At 51.8% G+C, this 15,081-nt stretch overlaps 2 protein-coding genes across 10 annotated transcripts in view; one reads left to right on the forward strand and one right to left on the reverse strand.

Moving 5' to 3' along the window:
* Positions 1–15,081, reverse strand: part of JCAD (junctional cadherin 5 associated) — a 60,012-nt gene that overhangs the window by 12,882 nt on the left and 32,049 nt on the right. For 2 of the 8 annotated variants that reach the window (XM_080583270.1, XM_080583265.1), the window contains exons 1-2: positions 14,279–14,385; positions 2,529–2,881 (exon numbers count right to left, since the gene is read on the reverse strand). In XM_080583270.1, coding sequence (XP_080439396.1) covers positions 2,529–2,821 — 293 coding nt within the window. In that variant the 5' untranslated portion in view covers positions 2,822–2,881; positions 14,279–14,385. Of the gene's footprint in view, positions 1–2,528; positions 2,882–7,077; positions 7,101–13,266; positions 13,296–14,278; positions 14,399–15,081 lie in introns of those variants that run through there. The other 6 variants (XM_080583271.1, XM_080583264.1, XM_080583269.1 and 3 more) reach the window with 6 other exon arrangements.
* The window catches only part of LOC308191170 (uncharacterized protein), a 28,331-nt gene continuing 27,764 nt past the window's right edge, over positions 14,515–15,081 (forward strand). Inside the window, exon 1 of one of the 2 annotated variants that reach the window (XM_080583366.1) lies at positions 14,515–14,972. In XM_080583366.1, coding sequence (XP_080439492.1) covers positions 14,735–14,972 — 238 coding nt within the window. In that variant the 5' untranslated portion in view covers positions 14,515–14,734. The remainder of the gene's footprint in view (positions 14,973–15,081) is intronic. The other variant, XR_013947749.1, reaches the window with a different exon arrangement.

Here is a 15,081-nt window from a genome sequence, read left to right on the forward strand (position 1 = left end):
ATTTTGGGAGCCTATCCTCACATACTCTCATCCACATTATAACACCAGTACAGTTGTCTAATTTTTGCAGCAGGTGATCTCATTAATGATGCTATCTACTTATCTCTAAATTCGCTAGCTACCAACATAGTTCCTCCCACACAAATAATGAAGCGAAGTGCATCTCCCCCACGCTCAGATGAGGAGCAGGAGTTCTGCGAACCTTCTCGTCTCTACCCATAGGGGCAGCTTCCTCATTTTCTTTGCCTCGCAGCCTCTTCCAAACCTTTCCCTCATGGCCTCCTGATGCTCGGTTAAGCAAGAACAGTGGGGACAGTAGTCCCACCACCTGCTCCCCCATAACCTGCCTGAAGAACAACAGGGTGGAGCAGAGCACATCAGCGGAAGAGCAGAACAATCCCAATGTTCTGCTGACAATAGCATCATCTCCTGACCTCACGAACAAGGTGGACAACATCACTTACTTCTGGGGTGTTTGGAGGCTCAGCAGCTCATCTACACCCAGCACTCTGAGCGTGAGTTGGTGATTCCCTGGGTAAGGGAATCCGTGCCCTGAGCTGCCGTGGAGCAGGTGAAGGTCAGAGAAGGCAGCTGGGAGACGTGCTGCCGCTTTTGGCCCTCTCCTGCCGCTGTGCCACCCTCTGCCACGCTGGGAAGGCAAAATCAGGAGGTGGTTGCGGGGAGCCCGCCAAGCCCAAAGAGCAGTGTCTGTATGTCTGAGTCTCTTCTGTTTTAAAACCTTTCTTGCACACCCAGGGATGGCAAGAAAGGGACAGCTGCTACAAAGGTTCCCCCTCGTTCGTAGCTGTGAGAGCCTTGTAAGAGCTCCCCGTAGGCTCACTGGCAGTTAGAGTTTGCTGTAACAATAAGATTTCTATTTTTGTTGAAGTGTGACAAAGTCATCTCCAGGGCCACGTTCCCCATTTTATGTGGAAAAATAAAGCAGCTTTTTAAAACCAGGATATAACATTTAACCATGCTACAGACTGATGGGTTCCACCCCTTGCTTTTTGAGGGGTTACAAGGAGACACGCAACCTACCAGAGAGCTCCGTTTTTGTATTTAGCCGTCCCTGGCAGTCGCAGTCACCTCTGCCACACCTCTGACGAGGGTCAGAGGAGCGAGCCCCCACTGTGGCAGCCTCACCTGGGGCAGAGGGAGGCAGGAAGGCAGCCAACATCACCTGGCACTGAAGCATGTTCTACCTTACCTGGTGTAGGAGCAGCAAGCGCTGTGGTCGCTGCCAGCCTTGCACAGCCGTATCTCCCTCACACCAGTTTTTCACCACATCGTGAACTCTGCTCCAAGACCAAGTGCCACCTTCCTCGACATCCCCTCTTTCCCTGACTCAAAGCCGTTTTCCCTTTCGTTCTTTTTAATTCTTTCCTCGCTTTATTGCCGTCCAGCTCCCAGCACACCAAGGAGGATCCTCCTTACTACCTGTAAACCCGTGTCCTTTCCTGCCTGCTGCAGAGGGGACGGTTGCACCCGGGGGCCTTCCCCAGCCGGGACGTGCAGCTCCCAGCGCTCCCATCCTTCCTGCCCTTACTCCGGCAGGCAGCTAGGAGCCATCCCTGCTCCAGGCAAGCAACCTTGCAAGGGGAAGGGAGATGAAGGGGACGAGCAGACAGGCCCGGCAGCCAGGGGACACATGCCTTTGCCGCATGCTACTGAGGGTCTCTGTAGAAGGACGGGATTCCAAGGCTGGAGCGTTGCGTCCCGCTTTCAGTTTCAAGCCTGTTCTGCAAGAGGAAGGGGCTTTTCCTCACGAACCACCACTGTCACAGCTGGGCTGGCTTCCAGTCCTGCTCTCGCCCCTTTCCTTTGTTCATAGGGAGCACTCAAATAGCCACGAAACAATGCCCGAGCCGCGCTGTATACACACAGCTCTTCCTGCCCGGCCTGCCCCAGCCCCGCCGTGCACGTACTCCGCGGTGAGCAACCCGCGGTTGTGCAAGCACGTTTTATGGAGTGATGACAAGAGCTTCCACTGGCTTTGAGCTGCTTTAAAAAGAAACACACAGGCATCTTCGCGTGTTTACTCCGCGAGAGCAGCCTTAGGAAAACCAGAAAGCGCCCTGTGCGTGGAGGAACAGCCGCCGAGGGCTGCACGCGGCTGAACCCACCACAAAAACCAGGGCTTGTATGTGGCAGAAGAAGCTGGGCTCGTTTTTTTTAAAACAACTCACTTACAAAAGGAAGAGCTTTTGCCTCTCTTTTTATTTTTATTGCGCTTGGACTGAGCTTTCCTGAGCCCCTCAGCAAGGCCTTTCTGTGACAGACCATATGAGTAAATGGTATTTCCCCTCAGCTGGCCACTTCCCACCACCCCAATATCCTCAGAGGCCTCCCCGAGCAGGAGGCGAGCAGATGTGCCACTGCTTCGTGTGGACCTGCGGCGCGTGGAAATGGTCACTAGCAGGAAAGGATCACAGGAAGATGGTGTCACGGGTTAGGGACATGCTCAGTTATCCACCCAGAACCCAAAGGAAGAGAAAGCAAAGCCATGGCATGATGCTGAAACTTACCCCCCTTCTGAAGTATGAAAAGTGGACAAACCCTGAAGGTCATGGTGGTAACCAGGACCCGCGCGCCTCCCTTGGCTCCCATGGCTGCTCTCGGTGCTGCTCGAGTTGGTTTTCACCAAAGGCTTCTTGCCGTAAGCTCTCAAGTCTGCTTCGAACCCATTCAGCGGTCTCTGAGCAGACCTGTTCCCCGCGGTTTCACGCCGGTATCCATCGTATCTGTTCTGGTATGAAGCAGGGGGGTTTTTAGACAATTTGTATCCATGAGAAATCAGGAGGTCCTCGACACTGAACATATTGTGCTGGTTTCACTCACAGCTGCGCCATCAGAAAGCTCTTTCCAGCAGGACCCATCACTGGAAAAAAAAAAAATCAAACAAACAGAAGACTGCTTTAAACACGGGAAGGCCTCCTTCATCAGCTGGTGGGCTGCTGAAGCGAAGGGTTTCATCCCTCGGCCTCAGCCTTCCACCCTTACAATAAAGCACATCAGCTGAAGTGCAGGCAGATGCTGCTGGGTCCCGTGCTGACCTTCCCCTACAACGCCCCTACACGTGCTCAGCCATGGAGCAGATGCCGTGCTGCTGACTCAGTCCATCCCGCCGACGAATTCAGCGCTGATTGCAGCTTTCAGATTTCGCCCAAATCCTTGCAGCAGAGGTAAACCCACCGTTTGACTCAGGCGTCTGCTTAAAAAACAGCTTTCCTCTCGTGTGCTCTGTATTCTGGGAGGAGGGGACGGGTTACAAGGCAACCTGCCTCTCCCAGCAGCTCTGCATATTCCAATTAAGAAAAAATGTTCACATGAAGGACAATGTATGCATGAGAACAAAAATTCATTATGCAACCACATGAGAAACCCAGGTAATGTCATGCAATACCTTAGTTAAACAGTCTTTTTTACAGATTATTTTCTTTTTGGCCTAGGTTGACCTGTTGGAAACCAGTAATTCTCAACTAGAATAACACGAAGCCTAAGGTCTCAAGCATGCTCTATTTTTACAGCACGCTTTCCCTGTGAAAAACGACTGAAATCAACCTGAGATGCCTGTGTCTGTCATGTCTCGATGATTCCCAACACACAGGACAGTCCAGATTTTTCTCTCCGGTGACTGTCCTCAATTCTTCACCGACTCCAGCGGAGCTTCAGTAAACTGAATTAGCTGGCTGGAAACAATCTCTATTGTCTGTGCCCCCCTCGCAGCTTGTTATGGCAATTACAGAATACCCGTTCTTCCCTAGTTTTAAAATGGCTGGAAGACAATCATCTCTTCTGTAGGTTGTGCACAGCAAGGAACTGACCTGGAGATACTCCTCTGTGCCTGAACTGCGTTACCAGAAAAAAGAAAGGTGCATAAATGAGAAGTGAAACGCAGAAATAGACTTGTTACGTAAAACATAAACCACTCAAGATGATTTTTGCTGCATAAGGACTTCATCTGACATGCCCGGTGAGTGGTGCGTGTCCTTCATAGCAGCACGTCTACCTGAGGGACAGGAGCCCTGCGTTAGCAGCTGCTCAAAAGGAGATCGTCTCTGCAAACATCAGGAAAAGCAAGTCTATTTTACACACAGGGCTCTAATGCTCCTCTTGGGCACGAGGTAAGGGAGAACCCTCTTCACTGCTGTTAACAATAATTTACTTTGGATGGAGCAACTACCGAGATGGCTGCTGCGCATTTAGTGGTGCTAAACCTCTCAGGCTACCTACCCACAGAAGCCGACGGGTTGCCTCAGTACCTAAACCAGTTTCTGTGGCGTAGTGCTCCACATACTGCAGCCACCTCGCAGCTCTCCAGCTTTATCCCCATCCACTTTTTGCTCACGCCCTGTCTGCTGGATGCCCTGCGGCCGCTGGGGCCAGCCCAGTGCGTGGCTCCAGGCACATAGGGAGCCCCTGCACTGCCCTGGCCCCAGGGCAGCCCACGGTGTAGAAAAGCAGTTTTTTAAGGCAGAAAAACATGCACGTTGTAAATGCAGAGCCACGATTTCGCTGGTAACCTGCAAGGCTGCAAAAGTGGCTTTGCAGCCTGAGAGCCTGCTTAGCATTTAAACCGGTTTGTCTCTGGAGCTTAATGAATCTCTTCCCTTTCCACGCAAGTAACACTACACACCCTTTAAAAACAGAGAAATAAAGCTCTGTGCCGAAAATATTTTAGGAGTCTCCCTTGCTAGGACAGGACTCCAAATTCCCAGTGAGGGCTCTGAGTACCCGAGCCAGCAACCAGGCAGAAAGCAGGGAGGAGCAGGACCCTTCCCTGCTGGAGGCAAGGGAAGGCTTTGTGGTTTATTTTTGAGTGCTGACCTAAAAAGCTGATTTTCCATCCGCCCCCCCGCCCTGGACCGTGCAAGGAGCCAGGTAGGAGCAGAGCAAGGGGAACAGCTGGCTGCTAGAGCTGTTCAGCCTCTAACAAGAGAAAGATCCAATGTGACTACCAGAGACGGCAGAAAGCCCATCGGAGCGCTCGCAGGTGCAAGGAAGAAATGCGCTTTTCCTGCTATTATTGTCAGGCTGGAGCACGGCTTAACCCCCTCTCTGCCTCCTGCTGCAGCCACGGGGCCATCGGGGAGGCAAAGGCAAGGGGACAAGGAACCCCCAGCCGTGGGGCTCGCTCTGGTCCCCTTTTTGGTGAGGAGCAGCTGGGAGGAGCAAAGCCCGCAGGACATCAACCATGTCAGCACCCGACGCCTGCAGGGACACCAGCCAGCTTTCCAAAACTGGTCGCAGCGCTGGGACGCTCTTCCCACCCTCCCTTAGATAAATAAATCTAAAAAACTAAAATCAAAGGGATCAGACTGGCGGGAGTAGCAAAACCATGGCTGCGGTGCCGTCCTGTAAATAATCTGTGAGACTGGGCCAAAGAGTAAAGGCTGTGCAGAGCTTCTAATTTGAGGCAAGATCAACAACGCTGCAAAACAGTTTGTTTTTCCAGCGCTCATTTGTTTTGTTTGCCAATGACATCAGTGCTTTTCTGATAGGGTTTGCTTCCTGAGGATGCCTGCTATCTTGCCAGGGTTTCCGACTTGTCCCCGTCAGCCGGTACAGCTCCGCATTAAGCTGAAAACAGGGGCCAAGCTTTTCTCTGGAAACTTCTCCACGGCGCTGTCAGATGGAGAGGAGCGAGCGCGGGCTGAGCTGCGGAAATCTGCGTGGCCCCCACGTGCACGAACACAATGGGGCCAATGGGGACCCGCAGCCCCGGGAGCTGGATACAATAGGAGAAAGGCCGTCGGAGCACCTTGTCGCAGGGACGGTCTGTCCGAGAGCACGGATCCCATTACTGCTCTGCAGAAAAGCCCCAAAGTCTCCTGAAAGTCCCTGAAGAAATCTGGTGCTAGCGTTTCCTCTGCGCTGCTCTCACAGCCCGCTCCTGGTCGGGGAATCGCACTGATTTCTGCTGGTGCTCTGCCTCTCTCTGCAGGTTTGCTGAGTGGCAGGGGTTCCCCAGCCCTATTTTTGGGCGTGCCACCACCACCACTGCTGGCAGTGATGGCCCAGTGTCAACACCTGCAGCAGTGGCAACTGCAGCTCTTACCCCTGGGCTCCAAAAGGGCTCGTGTGCCACTAGGTCCTCTGTACAGCATTCAGGGCAGGCTCCCGGCGTGCTCCTTCGCTTGGTGCTGATCCTGGGGGAGCACCCACGCAGCTCAGCGGGATGCCAGGAGTGACAGGGAACTGGCACCGAGCTGGCTGCCCTCTGCTACACCTCTCCCTCCCTCTGTTACTTAAAGTGGAAGGTGGCAACCCTCAAACTGTTCAAACACGACCCAAGTGGAAGTCCTTCTTGCACACAACTCCCCCTGCCCACCTCTGCGTAACTATTTATAACATTTTGCAAGCAGTTCTGTACAACTTGACAGAAAGGGAAGTAACAAAGGAGCATTATTCACATTGCAAAACGAAGCACGCAACCATCACGTATCGCCAGAAGCGAGGCACCCAGCACGGACGGACGACTTGCTGCAGTCTGTGATTACGTGCCTTCAGGCTACTGAAGTCTGCGGGACTCCTGCCTCTCGTGATGCAGGGGGCAGGTGATGCTAGTCGTCACAGGCTTTATCTACAGCAGCTATCCAGACACCGCTCTGAAGACGGAGTTACTAACAGGCACCTGAATTACAAAGTGTATTATCTAGACGGGTCACACGTTAAGCTAGCTTATCTTCACTCACTTCTGTGAGAGCGCACAGTGACATTATTCTCATTTTATATCAGACACGTGCCAGACAGAAGTATTTATGCAGACAGACTAAAGTGAAAACAGCCCTCTCTGTTCTAGGAGCCTAGTCTGAAGTGTCTGCAACCAGATTTTTCTGAAGCACAGTGTTAGAACTGAACAAGGTTATGTTGAAAGCAACTGCTGCAAGAGCCCAGGGGTCTGCAAGTCGTGCCATGAGTGGCAAGCCAAGTGCCCACACAATGAAGACATGGGGTGACCCAAGAAGCTAGTTGCAGTCATTTGCCTAATTCCATCCCTCTGTCCACCTAATCCAGTACCAACACTTTCGTACAGGCAGCCTGCATCTCCCTCCCACCCCATTAGTTTCTTACCTCTCTGCACACCGGCGCCTTCATTCCCAGTTCCTTGGGAAACCGAGGAAAAGTTTCCCTGGGCAAAGCTGGGGCTACGCAGGCACACTCTGCTCACACATCCATGGGAGCAACGAGGGCACCAGCACTGCCCCTGCACCAAAAGCTGTGAGATGCTGATGGATGCGAAGAAAAAACCTTGGGAAAACGGAGCGGCTGGAATCAGAGACAGGTCTGCCGGGAACACACGCTGACGTCTCCGAGCCTTGTAACCATAGATCCTGTTCCTGAGCGTGATGGCACCGCAGCTCTCAACCAAGAGGCTGGAAGGTTTCTTTTCTTTCCCTTTTTTAATGTGGGCAAAACAACATTCCTCCTCTCCTTCCTCCTCTCCCTAGTTTTTCTTGGAAATGGTTGAATTGGTTTGGCTGACGCTATTAGAATACATTTAGCCTGAGAGAGACACACAACCTGAAAGTCTCAGATCAAGCGATAAAAGCCTGACAGACTATAGCAATGGAGAACAGGTTCTTGTAGTTGAAGTTACAATACTAGATGGTACTACTAGCTCAGACTAAATATAACCCTGAGCTACATCCCAGGAGAATATCTAAGTCTTTGTCCATTGTAATCTCTCCTGTTTTCTCACTCTGTTTTTGCATGTGTGCATACGAGACAGCTTATCAAAACCACACACACTCAGTGAGACGTTTACCTTGATTGTTTCACCCTTTTGGAGGCGGATGGGGCTGCAAAGGGCAGGCTGCTCTGCAGCCGTACCTGGCGTGCCGAGCCCCTGCCCTCCGCCCAGAACCACGGGTGCTGCACCACGTTCGCTTGGTGGCAGACACACGTTCAGATGGTGAAGAAGAAATTCATGCCATTAAAAAGTCTGAAACAGTAAGGTTCACTACGATCAGGTATTGGATAGTTGATGCAAAGCTAGGCCAGGACACAGAGCAAAGAGGTTAGGGGACATTAGTGTAAGTCGGATGCATTCAGCTGAGCGGGCCCTAATTAAGCGTAGGCGCGGAGTAAGGAGGGAGCAGGGATGTAGCCAAAGCAGCCTCCAAGCCATTAGCAAATACCTCCTAAAAACTCTCAGAGGATGGGCGAAGGGCAAACATTATCTAACTTCAAACAAAACGGGGAAAGAGACAGATCTGAGGTATCACAGACCAAACAGCCTGGCTGCGGTATCAACTCAGATTATTCAACCCACTTGTAAATCCTTCTGGTAGGTGTTGATTTATCACGGAGCAGGAGGGAGAGGGGACGAGTGTGCGGCCCCGCAGGAGCAGCGCAATTTCCAGCTCCCTGCAACCCTGCAGCTGCATCCACTCCCACATGATAAAGTCACAAGAAAACAGAAAACACAGACTTGTCAAGAGCAAATTAAGTCTAATCAATGTAATTTTCTTCTTCGACAGAGTCGGTAGCGTAGCGACTAGGGGGAAAATACAGAAGTTGCACATTGGAAGGAGGAAAACTTTTGATGGATGTATGTGACAGTTTTATATGCAAAACAGGTGAATACGATTTATGTATAATATATTATCGTAGGTGGATATACAAATGTTCCAAATCTGCACTCAAGGAATAGCGAGTAAATTAAATGTCAACCTGAAAAGACACACAAGGGCTCTGCCGGGGGTTTTGCTCTATTCAGTATTTCCATTAATAACTTGTAAATTAGAATAAAGATTACAATTACAAATCAGTAGGGAGTGCTACGAGCATTTTCAGGGATTACAATTAGAATAAAATCTTAATAAATTAGAGAACCAATCTGAAGCAAATGACTGAGATTCAATACAGGCAGGTGCAAAGCACCACGCTGAAGAAGGAAGATGCGTCAGTACAAAATGGAGCGGTACAGCAGAAGGGTCTCGGGGCCTGGAGCCACACAGAGAAAAGGCATCAAGAATAGTGCAGGACTTGGCACCCAGAGGTGAGCACGTTTGGAGATACCCCAGGAGGAGCATCTCACGTCAGGCTGTCCTGCTCCTTCCGCGCCCAGCCCTGCACCCAGTTTTGGGCCCTGCCTCCAGCTGCTCCCTGCCAGCCGCTCGCAGGAGCGACAAAAGGTTTACGGAGTGTGACCCCTCGAGACAAGGCTGCAAGAAGCGGCCTTGTTTAGCCGGAGGAAAAGGGAGGAGGGATTGGGGTGAGAGAATGAGACATGATAACAAGTTTCAGATATGTCAGGCTGCTAGCAGGCAGCGATAATCTTGTCCTGCTCCCTGCTGATGTAGGAACCTGAAGTGATTGTCTCAGCAGGCAGCACAGGAGGGCTTAGGTTAGACATTAGGAGAGACGGTCTAACCACGAGGATAGTCAAACATTGCTTACCCTGGGAAGCTACAAATCTCCGACAATGGTTTTCAGGAACAGGCTAAATGGACGTCTATCAGGAACAGTGGAAACAAAGCAGATCCTGAGCTAGACACAAGGGATTTGGGACAGAAACTTAACAGTTTGACATTCCTCCACCTCCCCCCAGCCCCAAAGGTATTGCTTTGTTGAAATGCCCCATACCTGTAATTTTGAATATTTGACCAGACGATGTATTACTTGTTTCCCACTTGATTCCTCAGCTGCAGTTTGCTGGCCTCCATTCTCTCCTAGGGGCCTACACTCACACGAACAACGCCACTCCACCAGGAGCCACATGCAGGTGAGGAGGACCAGCACGCGGCTCTTTGGGAGGTAAAGTCCCAAAACGAGCACAAGGCACAAGAAACACCACACGCTGAAGGAGCCTGCGCACGGAAGAGGCAGCAGATGACCCGAGCGGAGGCACCAGGACGGGTCCCAACCAGAGGACTGGGATCAGATCTGGACACACAGCCGGCTGAGCTTCAAGGCAGTTCCCACTACAGCCAACACCACACCAAGGGTTTCAAAGCCACTCGTGCTAAATGCATAATCAGCTCTGCTGACCACACGTGAAGACGTGACAGAGTCACTGCTGGCAGATAATTCAGTGTTATGGCGGCTCCACGTGCCTTCCCAGGTGTGTGTCTCTCATTCGTCTCACAGAAATGAAAAAGAAATCTGTGAATTTTGTGTTTAATCCTCATTACCTATGGGCAGGAGGGTTCAAATTTTTTTTCTGTAATACAGAGGTTCACAGAAAGGGAAAATTATAGCTCAAGTCCTCACTGCAGTCTTTGAGGAAGAAGTCCTCACTGAAATCACCAAGGAGCTGAGCCAGAGAATAAATGAATGATCCGACGTGGCTCCAATAAAATTAGGAAGTGGGGAGGAGGAGAGGAGTGAGTGTTAAAGAAGGAGTTTATCTATCTGTAAGAAGGTAGTTATTCCTGTCTTTTATCTCGCTGGCACAGATGCATCAGCAAACCCACCAGGGCATGAGAGAGAGCACCGAGCGCCTCCTCCGCTGGGGGAGGCCGTAACGAGTGACTGCTGCTCTCCCCCTCTGCTGGGTTTCAGGTCAGGTTTCAAGGCTTGCCTTCTTGGATTTGCCAAGAAAAAATGGCACAGAGCTAGATTTATTTTTTTTAAGTGCTGTGGGTGTTCGAGTATCGGGTTCACATAATGATGAAATACGTGTCTGATGGTGCGTGGCCGGGAGGTTGTATCTGAAATAGTGTTGATTTTTAACTTTGCTGTAGCCTAACCCGGCGCTGACTGAGCATTCATTTGCTGAGGCTCTGGAGCATCCGAAGAGAAATAAAGGCATAAACAGGGAGAGGAAACGTCCAGGCATGCACAGACACCACTGCTCGTGTTAGCTGGTTTTCAAAATGTCAACGGCTCGCTCCCACCGACGACAGAGCAGCACATTGCTGCACTGAAATCCGTCCAGATTTTCTTCAGAGAAGGAGCAATTGTTAAAGAGCGCACGCTGCTACTCCGCACGGCAGATATAACGAGTTCTTAGACCAATTGGCAGCATATGGTATATTTCCCCAAATGACAGCTTTTGTTTGTCGCAAGAAGGGAACAAAATAGTACATTTATTAAACAAAGCGTAATTAGCTAACTCTTTCCCTCCCCAAAAGGAGCTATAGAGAATATTGTTTAGAACCCAGACGAATGTTTCCATGCTGTTATGACTCTTCTGTACGGAGAGATCCATCGGGGTTGTGGTGGAACAAAGCAAATGCAATCACATTTGTTGTTCACATCTTAAAATCAGGATGCTAAGGGCTAATCATCTCACCTCAAATACCTGTGGGCAAAGTGCTAATAAGCAACACCCACACTAAGACTGCATGAGTGAGCTTTTTTTTTTTTTGTAATTGTTTTTTTAACAGAAACACTCTCATTTGTATAAACAAAACAAAACAAAAGGATGTCAATAATAACTATTAAATATTTAAAAGTACAAATTTCTAATAAGGGATCCATCACCAGGCTGAATTTCTTTGAGGTGACGGTGACATGACTTATAGAGCCTGGGCTTCGTGATCAAAAGGATTACGCACATTAGCATCCTACTAATCACAGCAGGACGGGCCGGCCCATCAGGCCAGGGCTCATGGAGGAGCGATCCGTAAACAAACACTTTCTCCCGCTCACAAATGCGGCTGGGAGCGGAGGCCCTCCGAGCTTGGCATGGTCTTCTCCTCTTTCAAAGAGATAAGGATTGTGTCTGCTGGGGTAAATAAATTCTCAGCGTAGCCTTACACGTCTGTTTGTTTACTCATTTTCAGACATTACCATCCTCTCCTGTGCTGTTATCCCTTTTATATTACCCTTGTATGTATAATCGAGTGCCCTCTCTTCTGGATTGACCCTCTGCTTCTTCCTGTATTATAGACGTCTTTGATCTTCCTTTCTTGCGTCTGTGTGTCCTGCCTTGTAGTCTCAGCAGGATTTCCCCCCGACCCCTTGCACTACCAGAAAATAAAAGCCAAAGTAGCACTTGAGAGCATTAGTGTAGAAAAAAGTAAGACAGGCACCTCTCCTGCGCACCAGTAGGGTACGTACAGAGGGGTGAAAGGCGGCACAGCTCCTGAGCACAGAGGAGCCCCAGGGACCAAAAAGGCCAGCAGCAAGCAGCGTGATGAGGGAAGAGGAACTATCCTAAAGTTTCAGAAATGGCTGGTAAATTTTCCCTTCCCTTGCCCCACCATTTGAGATGGTCCAAGTTATGGCTGACGACTTCTATTAATATCCCAACTGCAATACACTTGGGCGACAAAGAGTCTGCTGCCCATTTCTGTTCTCTGCAGGCACTGCCAATACCAAAAAAACTGCGGGTTATCTCTGCGTAGATGTGAAAAGATGCCATCAGTTCACAGAGAGACCTTAACGACCACATCAAGACCACTGGAAGGCTGACCAGCCCCTTCCTTTGTCACTGGAACCGGTGAGTAAGCTTCCCCAGCAAGCCCCAGTCCACTGGCTCTTAAAACAAAGCACAATAACAAGGTTGCAGAAAGTGAGATAACCCTTTCCACTCAAGCAGTGAAAAACAACATCTGTTAAAAAACAAATAAACTGGTGTAATGGCTTCAGTGAGAGACCCAGAGGATTTTAGAGATGCAGCTCTTGTTTGGGTCGACACATTGTGAAAAGCAAATTACAAGAGAACAATTGTTTCATACCAAGCTCTCCCACCCCTGAACTCCCTCAAGGTTAATTAGGATGGCCTTTGGCCAAATTAATTAGAAGATCTGGACAGGACTTTGCTCTGCACTCGTAACTAGTTCCAAGGTGACCGAGAAGTTCAGAAATGCATCACCTCCCAAATAAAGTCTGCTTGGCAAAAACCAAGCTCACATGTGCCATGTCATTTCTCTGGCAATCAGGAGCAACACTTAAAAGTAACCTTTTCCTAACCGGGCGGCTAAGGGCAGAAGATTTTCTGCATCCTTCCCACTGAACAATATGCCCTTGTTTATTTTCTGTGTGCTTTTTAGGTCACAAGAGGCCAGTGAAATTATGCGTCGAAAGAACAATATACCACTGTAACGTGCCACTTGACACACACAGCCAGGCAGGCTCTGCACGGTCAGTATTTTCCAAGAGCTGGCGAACACACGCTGCAGCAAGGAGAAAGCATGAACACCACCACCAGAAGGGGGGATGCAGAAATGGGGCCCAACCTTTGAAACAACAGCCTGAGCTGGCATTTTGCAGCACGCTGTGCCCGGTGGGACACCCTAGGGAGCATCCTGCCTCCAGGGGTAGGAGCCGCCCGGGGCAGCAACCTGCCTTGGTCCCCTCCCTACTCACGCTGCCCTCGGCATCCTCAGCAAAGGGGATCGCTGGCAGGACCACACTTTTTCCTCCACGGACCTTGGCGCGCGGTAGAACTGCAAGAACATGACAGGGTAGGACAGGTCTAGCCTCGGCGATTAGAAACTGGAAGCGCTGGGACAAACTGAGGCTCTCGCAGCGGCTGCATCCCTTAACTGCACAGCCCTTCTCTGTCATCAACCCGATCGTTTTCGGTCTGAAGCTGGAAGGTTGCTGTTTTCCACGTGCCTGCTCCCCATGAGCAGCAACAGCCTTCCTGGGCAGAACCAGAACTTTTAAAGCAATGAAAAGAAAACGCTCCCGCTCACGGGATGAAGCACAGCTGAATGCTTTTCGGCAGGACACAGTTCTCATTGTCACCGGCCAAGATTTAACGTCTTGCCTGTGTGGATCAGCCTGAGCGCTCGGTTAGATCCTATTTTCACTTAAAGACACGGGCTGGGGTAACTCAACATGCAGGGTCCACGGCACAAAAAAAGCTATTATTCTCAACTCTTGACAAAACAGGAAAAAAAAAATAAATCTTTAATAGATGCAGGAGTCCGCTGGCACAGACCCGGGGGCCGAGCGAGGCCGTAATTTGTAATTGGGAGCCAATTACCAAGGGACATAACGGCGCAGATCCCCTCTGTAACAGCAAGCGCTTTGAAACAACGAGGAAAAGGGAAACAAACCACCAGACCCCCCCCGACTGCCGGGCAGACACGGCAGTGAGCACAGACCCCCACGGGGGAGCCTGCTGGTGCTTCCCACCCCGCTGCCACCCCCTGCTGCCACCCAGCACCCCGGGGACCCCCGCGGGCTGCTCCAGCCGCGGCACCCCCCGAGCTCCCCGGGGGACTGGGGGGCTGCCGGCGGACCCCCCCCTCCCCTCACCGAGGGGTCCCAGCAGGTGCAGGGCGGGGGTGCGGCGACCCCACCGCCTCCTCCAGCTCGTCCCCGAGCCCCCCCGGCCCGCGCCGCTGCCCCCGGCCCGGCCGGCACTCACCGCTCCGCCGGCGGCCCTCGCTCGGGTGGCGGCGGGGCCGCCGCGCTCCGCGGCAGCCGGGAGGCGCCGAGCCTGCGGGGCCCGCCACCCGCGGCGGGGCGGGATGGGGCGGGACGGGCCGGGACGGGCCGGGATGGGATGGGACGGACTGGGACGGACGGGGATGGGACGGGAGGAGCGGGGCGGAGCGGCCGCGGGAGGCCCCCGGGGCTCGCCCGCCCCCCCAGGGCGTCTGGGGCTCGCTTGGAAGCTCCCGTCCTGCCCCCTCTCTTCGGGTATAATTCAAGGAAAATGGGGGCTTGGACAAACTGAGCTAGCGGGTGGCAACCCTGCCCGGGGCAGTGAGGTGATCTTTGAGGTCCCTGCCATGTTTAACCTTACAGGCTTGGGGCAGAGTGGCTGGAAAGCTGCGCAGAGGAAAGGGATCTGGGGGTGCTGGTCGATGCTCGCCTGAACATGAGCCGGCAGTGTGCCCAGGTGGCCAAGAAGGCCAACGGCATCCTGGCTTGTGTCAGGAATAGCGCAGCCAGCAGGACCAGGGAGGTGATTGTTCCCCTGTACTCTGCTCTGGTGAGGCCGCACCTCGAGTGCTGTGTTCAGCTGTGGGCCCCTCACTACAAGAAGGACATCGAGGCCCTGGAGCGTGTCCAGAGAAGGGCTACGAAGCTGCTGAAGGGCCTGGGACACAAGTCCTGTGAGGAGTGGCTGAGGGAACTGGGGTTGTTTAATCTGGGGAAGAGAAGACTCAGGGGAGACCACATTGCTCTCTACAACTGCCTGAAAGGAAGGTGTGGGGGGCTGGG

The sequence above is a fragment of the Anser brachyrhynchus genome (genome assembly GCF_964034855.1).
Source record: "Anser brachyrhynchus genome assembly, chromosome: 2".
Classification (NCBI taxonomy): domain Eukaryota; kingdom Metazoa; phylum Chordata; class Aves; order Anseriformes; family Anatidae; genus Anser; species Anser brachyrhynchus.